This window comes from Helobdella robusta, assembly GCF_000326865.2.
Source record: "Helobdella robusta unplaced genomic scaffold HELROscaffold_66, whole genome shotgun sequence".
NCBI classification, from domain to species: domain Eukaryota; kingdom Metazoa; phylum Annelida; class Clitellata; order Rhynchobdellida; family Glossiphoniidae; genus Helobdella; species Helobdella robusta.
The window spans coordinates 107,026-115,200 of NW_008705371.1; the positions used below are offsets into that span (position 1 = coordinate 107,026).

At 35.2% G+C, this 8,175-nt stretch overlaps 2 protein-coding genes across 2 annotated transcripts in view; both read left to right on the forward strand.

Annotated features, from left to right (window-relative positions):
* Positions 1 to 291: 291 nt before the first annotated feature.
* HELRODRAFT_180910 (hypothetical protein) lies at positions 292 to 1,930 on the forward strand (the record flags this gene model as incomplete). Its single annotated transcript, XM_009030206.1, has 2 exons — positions 292 to 309; positions 1,202 to 1,930. The coding sequence occupies 2 exons, from the start codon at positions 292 to 294 to the stop codon at positions 1,928 to 1,930; spliced, it is 747 nt and encodes a 248-aa protein (XP_009028454.1).
* Positions 1,931 to 5,638: 3,708 nt separating this feature from the next.
* The window catches only part of HELRODRAFT_88692 (hypothetical protein), a gene marked incomplete at both ends in the record, with an annotated part of 12,344 nt that continues 9,807 nt past the window's right edge, over positions 5,639 to 8,175 (forward strand). Inside the window, one exon of the mRNA XM_009030181.1 lies at positions 5,639 to 5,790. Within this exon, the coding sequence (XP_009028429.1) occupies positions 5,639 to 5,790 (152 nt within the window). The remainder of the gene's footprint in view (positions 5,791 to 8,175) is intronic.

Here is an 8,175-nt window from a genome sequence, read left to right on the forward strand (position 1 = left end):
ACCACCTGAATGCCTAAATGTTGTCAAGGCTGATAATGCTGGGAGTTGTACTTCGTTTAACATTGCTTCAATGCCGAGTAGCTTACATTGCTTCAGTCTATATATTAATTAATAATTAATTACATGCTTATAACAGTGCATAGAAAAATTGCATTGAATTTGTTTTCCAATCCCACCCTAAAATTCATACAACTCTAGTTCACTTTTTCAAGTTTCAATTTCTGTTATTTATCTTGATTATATACAATAAATTTAGTTGCTATAATTTTCGGATCACAGTTGACTTTAGCAATGTTGAAACCACTTAATGTAAATAATACATAGTTGAATGTTGAATGAATATTTATTTATTTCAAAACATTTATACAACGCAAATTAAATAAAAAGATAATTTCTTTGTAGTCACACAAATAAACAATTGTTTGAGTACATGCTCGGAAAGATAAACAATCATTGATTACACATTAGAGCGGTAAATGTCCGTCAATGCGTACAATGTTTAACATAAGTCACATGCTATAATTAGCTGCAGACATCTGAAAAACAGCAAAACAGATAAGTTTTAAGACTCATCTTGAAGGCATCGATGGTCATCTCCGGTTTCTTCAAAGACTCTGGCAGACCATTCCATAACGCCGGACCCGCAACAGCAATCCTTCGTGCACCAGTATACAATTGAGCACTGTTTGCTATCATTAAGTTTGAGCGATGACTTCTCAAGCAAATACCCTCCGAACTAACTGATTTTTTCTTATTTATTTCTAACAAATATTTAGGCAAAAATCCATTCATGACCTTGTACATCAAAATACACCCTTTTAAAATTATCCGATTTTCAACGGTCAACCAGTGAAGATCTCTCAGAGTCTGATTCACATGATTAAACAACAATAACTTTTGCCGCTCTATTCTGTATCGACTCAAGTACTTTAATTGATTTATTTGGGAGGCCATAAAACAGACTGTTGCAATAGCCCACCCGCGATAATAATTAGCTTCCCTGAAAATACATGATGTATGATACATGATACACAATACATGATATTTTATCAGTTCTGACAACTCAGCCGACCACCACCATCATCCTGTGCACATTACAATACTCTAAATTCTTTACTACATGTTTTTATGTGCTGCAAATCAATGATTTTTTACCCACTTAACTAATTAATCAATCAATTTTTTTTCATCACCTAATCAGGCAGTACCAAAGAAAGTGTTTGAATGCCCATTTGATCAAAAAACTCTTAATCTCAAGATCACTCCACTGAGCAAGCCGAGTCTGGAGGCCTCGTGGTCAGAACACATCCTGGCCAATCCCATCAAACCTCGTCAATTTCCTCACAACGCCATTCCATCAACTCGTCGATCGGGAGATGTTCTGTCACAATCACTCACCAACTGTCAGTTAGATCGATCGTGCAAATATGCTGCCGGTCCTATGAAGATGTCTGTCGTAACTGGAAACAATGCAGACAACCTCCCCAAGTCATTTGCAAGTTTCAGATTGAATCCACAGCAGCAACAACAACAGCAGGTTGCCAGTTTCAATACAAAGTCCTCAAAGAACAACACCACAGTAGCAGCCATGATTGCATCAGTTGATAAGTTGTTTGAAGAAGGTGAACCGGTTAATGGCTATGCAGAAGTTTTATCCGGAGGAGTAGCAGCGGACAAGTTCAGCAAGATCAGCGAGACAAGTGAAGACGAAGGCTCCATATCAAAGACACCGAAGCAATCAGAGAGCACTAAGAAATGTGATGCACTGGACAAACACAAGCCAACTAACATCACAAAACAGATGTTATCAACAGGAGTTACTCTCACAAATAAACCTCGAGCCAGTTCAGATGCTGATCACCAGAGGCTACTCATCAGTTCTCAGCAACAAAATCTAAGTAATTTTGTACTGTTGGATTGGTGCTATTAATTAATGTTTAATCTTCATCTGAACTTGTGTCTGTGTTGCGTTTGATGGATGGAAGTTATTTGTTACCATGTTGTCGTGTAGATGTGTATCTTGTTCTTGTTCCGCCTTATTGTTCTTCAGACAGTGGCTGCTGTTTCGAATGTGTGGAAAAAAATGTTAATGGATGAGTAGCCATGTTCATGTTGATTGTGTTGCTATGGGAATGTTAATGAATCTTATTAAGCATTATCACTATCACTATTTTTCAACTATATATATAATTTTCACAGTTGATTTGTTTTGTTTAACTTATTTTTCAAGTTTACTGTTGATCACCTACAAGTTCTTTCATTAACTTTTCATTAACATTGTATATTGTTGTATTAATATTGCACAAGTGAATGATAAACACAACCAATTTTCGTTATAATCCTCCGAGATATGTTTTGGAGTGTGTGTGTGTGAGTGTGTACACTTATTAGTTTGCTCACTCAATTAATAATAAACACATTCGTGTGTGTGTACCTGCTGTAGTTATAAGTGGCTAAGTGCAATATGATATTGTTGTAACCTTTGACACTCGTAACTATTATACCAACACCAATGTTATAACTTCAAAGATCTCTATATTTTCAACACCGGTGTTGTGGATTCCAACGATCGTCAAGTTTTTGTTATTTCGTAGGTTCAAGATTTCTGATAGATGAACACAACTGCTTCAAATGCAAACTTTGTCGAACGTTTATTTGAATGCCAACAGTTATATAAACACTAAACTAATCCAAGTAGCTACATAAATCACATTTACAAATTTGCATCAAGCCTCGCTTCAAACCCTTCTAAAAACCTCTCTCATCAGGACCTTATATAGCCTCTACAGTAGGTTTTTACATTCAAAAGATTACAAATATAGCAAGATAAAAAAGATAACAAAGAATCAAGATAACCGATAATATTGCGCAATATGAATCACCTATCATCATTATAAGGCGTTTTTGCCTTCCTTATGTGTTCTGTTGTTCTGTTCTCTGCCTGTTTGATTGCTTAGATTTTCTTATGTGTGTCTGTGTAACTTATTTGTTATTATTTCATATGCTTGGGAATTTCTTTATTTCAAACATTAAGAATGTTTTTTGCTTAATATTTAATAATAATAATAACTATCTTCTGTTTTTTAAGACGTCCTACCTCGGGAAACTGGGTTTCTGGACGCTAAACGAAAATTGATTGATTGATTGTTTTTTATGATGTTTTTCTTATTTGAAATTTTTTTCACATTGTAACAATTGTTTTAGTTACAATTAATTTCTTTACCAGTTAAAATTTTTTTCCAAATAAAATATGACATGAAACGTCAACCTCTTTTGATAGTTTTCTGACCAGCTTATTTGTTTTTATGTTTCTTCTACTTACATTTCGTTTGTTCTTTCAATAAAACGTGACGTGTTATAATAACGTTTTCAAATTTTCACTAACTAAAACTTTCAGAATCACTGGTTTATGTTTGTTAGCGTAACAAGGTGAAGTTTTAACGGTTCACTCACATATGAATGATTTGATTAAACGATGTTGCATTTCCTATCTGTTCTTGTCATTTATGTGTAACACGTCGTATCCACTGATTAAGGTTATATACAAAATCACACGCACGCACACTGCTGCTGTGCAGACCTTATGCCTTACATTGAGCATTTGTTCATATTGAAGGCCCACACAGACTGAGAAGCATTATGAGGTCGCAAGAACAATGGACACAAACTCATAAGGAAGCTGCCTCATCAAGAGATAACAATTCTTTTTATCGTAACCTGCCTAAAACTTATCATTGTGATCATCGTCGTCGTCGTCGTGATAACACTGATGATGACGACGATAACGAAGATATCGCTAGTTATCTCTTTTTGGCTAGAACTTCCAAGTCAGCTGCCTACGAAACTTCAAAGAAAGTGGTTGGGCGTCGAAATTTATCTGCAAAAAGATATTCTCGTACAGATTCACCTGCGTCTTATCACACAAGTCATTTTTCTGATGTCGATAATGTTAAAATATCAAGAGTTGGTTCCAGGAACAAAACACCTATGTCCAGTAACTGTGACGACGACAATGATATCGAGATATATGATAACAAGAGGTTAAAAAAGGAATGCAAGATGAAAAGTTCCAAGGTATGGATGACTGCATCGTGGCTGTCCGATGAAACATTTTACAGAAGCACTCCTTCAAAGTTTGATTGCATGTTGCCACACTTTTATGCAAGAGATAGAAGTGACATTCATGACCACAATTTCTCTTACAGTGATGACGAAGATCGTGGTGATGATGACGGTGGTGGTGTTATGGAAGAATCCATCTGCTACAGGATGAATAAGAACGAAAGTACTGGAAGCAGCGTGGTGTGTGATGTCAGGGAGTCTTCGTGTGGAAAGTTTGCTGCTGAAGTAAGTGGTGGATGCAACGTTTCAACGCCATACTCCATCATCAATGGTGATAATGGAGATGGCTGGGGAGGTCATGATGATGATGGTAATGATGAAAACATAGATCTCAACAGCAACTGGATGGCTCCCGTATATGATACCAAAAAAGGTCCCAATTTGACTTTTTGGACAAAAAGTCAAACAGAAATGTGTAAAGAACCAGTTAAAGTTACAAGAAAAGATGGACCTAACGATATAAATAATAAAATGGAAGCCAGCAATAGTGTATCGCAGTTAGCATGCAAAAAGACAACTGAATTGAAGCATGATGATGACGACCTTGGTGCCTGCAGCAGTGAAAGTAAACAAAGTGCTGATGATGTGGAGAATGTGGATAAAAAAGATATTCTTTTTAGTGATGTACCTGAAACTAAGATGCTGGATTTGAATGTTGCCACTGGTTCAGAAAATAAAGATTTGCCACATAGCATGTCTCCCGACGAATCAAAGGCATTGGAAGTTGTTGTATCAGTGGAGCAGGCTCAAAGTTGGTACAGTGACAATGGGATGGTCACTCCTCAAATTGCTAATATGCATGATGACCTCCAAAAGTTCTTTTGTGGTATTTTTTTGTTTTTATTTTAATTATTTCACATATTTTGTTTATATATAGTTGCTTGATTTTGTTGCTTCAAAATAATGGCTTTGCTTTCAAATTGTTTATTTAGCTTAAATTTAATTTTTGTGCATGGTAATATTTTATATAATTATTGTTTACGATGCATTGGCTGGTATATTTTTGGACTAATCCACCTCTGCTTATCACTTGATTTCTCTATACTACTAAATGTTGGTGGAGTGTTGATTTCAAAAGTTTCAGCTCTGATTAATTTTTATATGCTTCCAGCCAGTGACAACAACAGCGTTGGATCATCATCATCCATAGCTCCTAAATCGCAACACATTGTTGACAAGGTAAGTATTTATTCTGTCAAAGATGTTCAGATTTGATTTTTATTAATTTGCTGGTACTCCTTTCAACAATGACTTCAAAGTGCTTCCTTACTGTAACCTACCATCTGAGCACTTCTTATGCTTAGATGGTACAATTATATTTTTTCTTTCCATATACATTATATTATTATAATTATTATATATTATTATTTATATTTACATTATATATACATTTATATGCTATTTTTTAACTGTTATATTTGCTTCACACACATACACACACACAGTGAATAGTTTGAGAAAATTTTTTTTCTCTTTGCTACGTAACCAGGCAACAGTGGCAGACAGCACGGGGGGTCGTGGCAAGCCCAGATTTGTTCCGGTAACATTGTTGGAGGATTCACAAGTTATCCGAACGATGTCCTTCCATCCAAGTGGGGACGTCTATATTGTTGGAGCCAACTCAAAAACATTGAGATTGTGCAGGTTTCCTCAGCTTAATGATTTAAGGTTTGTTCACTGAGGGAAAGTATGCCTAATTTGGTATTTTTTATCAATAATGATGGCACATGGCAATGATTGTTAAATAATACTTTTAAGATTACGAAATGCCCTTGATAAGAATTAGTTCTCAAATTTTTTTAATAATTTTTGTATCCTTATTTTTGTTTTTGATACATAGTTGCATAATACTTTTTTTGTAAATGTCAATTGTATTTGGGTATGTTATTATTGTTTGGTTATTCGAAATGCATTCTAGTTGAATGTACAGTAGAACATATTGTAGTAAAAAATATTGGTAAATCATGTTTAAGATATGTTTTAACTAATACAAATATTTTTGTAACTCCATATGCAAAAAAATAATTTGTCAATTTTCAAATTTAAAAATTTACGAGAACACAAACACAAAGTTTCAAACGCTGATGAAGCACCAGTATGATTGCTCTGCGAACAATTAGCTGCTTTTCTATTAGCTTTTCTTCAACATCCGAATTTTCAGTTTGCTGCAGTGTGCTATTGTTTCCACTGCTGCAACATTGTTCTCTATCACATCCTCAAAACTACCAGGCATCAGACATGAATCTTGCATGACATCGGCATTACTTACCCGTCCTCTCATTGTCCTACTTTTCTTCTGAACTATATCTTGTATAGAAACCTCAATTGCAAAAATTGTTTCCAATTGTTTTCAAATGTACATACTCATTGCATCATAATTTGCGATTCTGTTTTTTTTTATCAATTGAGTTAGTAATTGAGTTGCAAGGAAGGCTGCTAGATATCGGCATTTTCTTTTTGCCACTTTTTCACAATAAACTACACCATACGCTCCTTCAATACGTCATACACTAACTACTTCAATACACCATGCATTGCTTCAAAACGATCAAGCCATTCTCCCCTATATCTTAATGGTTCATGTTTTCTTTTTAAAATAAAAATTAAGATTTTCTCACGTTAAATTATGATATATTTTGATATATTTTACGAATAAGTTAACGAAAAGTTTCAGCTAGCTCCTCAATGTAGTCTCAGGTTGCTATAAAAAATCATTTACGTCCACTTATTCTCATTTTTTATTTGCATTTCTAATTTTTTTATCCAGTCGGTAATCGTGGGTGTTTTTAAATTTTTCAACATTTCAGTGATGATAAAATGTTTCTTTCTTTTTTCAATACTTTTGATGATACTCAATTTTTGAACAAATTCTAACGCCCCTCCTTTTTGATATCTAACATTTTAAAAACTAACAGAATAAAATACAAATCACCCTTCTTCAATTAATTTCTAAATAGGAAGCTGTCTAGTTTATTAAAATGTTGTGTGGAGCGTACATATTTCTTAATATTTTAGTTATGATATTTTTATCTAAATTTTTCCAGAGAGCAATAATAAGTGTGATAATAATGCATGATTAAAATATGTTTTTGATAACTTTGTAGATTTTCGCCGGGCGACATTCGAATTCCGCACCACGCGGTCCCGAACCGCGTCCGCATACGAATATCCACCCGAGCCTTCGCTTCGGCGGAGTCTTTCCTGGCCGGGATCCGCCACTCTACAATAGACCCTCTCAGGGTCTGAAAACACGGGCCGGGCGGAAGTTTGTTCGCGCCCTGCTTGTTGACTAGAGACGCCGACCTCTTCAACTATCAACAAGTCTTCTTCAACATCCATTATTTTAGGTAGAATAATTAAGTCGAGCCAAACTTCAAGTGTACACTTCTTTTATTCAATAAAAGAAATAAAATAACAAACAAAGTAATACAAATCAAACCTCTGTCCTTATTAAAACAAAACGATAAGTCCAAAATTAATCTATTAATAATACAACTGACAAGCAAGAGACCAAAACCTAAAATTAAGATAACAAACGACCAGCCTCTCTATATCTCAACTCGCGGCCTTTTATATGTTTTTACCGCCCTATCTACATAACGCTTTCTATATCATAGAAAATTCTATACTCCTATCTATACTCTTTTCCTATACTCAGAAAAGCGATACAGCACAGCAGCGTCGCATATATAGCATATCAAATAACAAAATATACATGCATAGAATGACTAGTAAAATATATAGATATGTATAGGCGGCACGCCTCAAAGACGCAATCATTATCATCACAATTTCACAAAATATACAGGCGGCATATTTCAATCGCGCAATCATTATCATCACCATACAGGCGGCATATCTCAATCGCGCAATCATTATCATCCCAATCGTCACAACTTCACAAAGCTCCCCACCCTCTAAAACGTCGTCCCGACGTTTGCTCTTATAGATCTTCACCAGACTCAGGAACTTCCACCATCCATCTTTCTAGCTCCGGTCCCCACCTCGTCGGTTTCCTCCTTTTTCTTTTTGTTGTGGCCGTCGTGCTCGAGT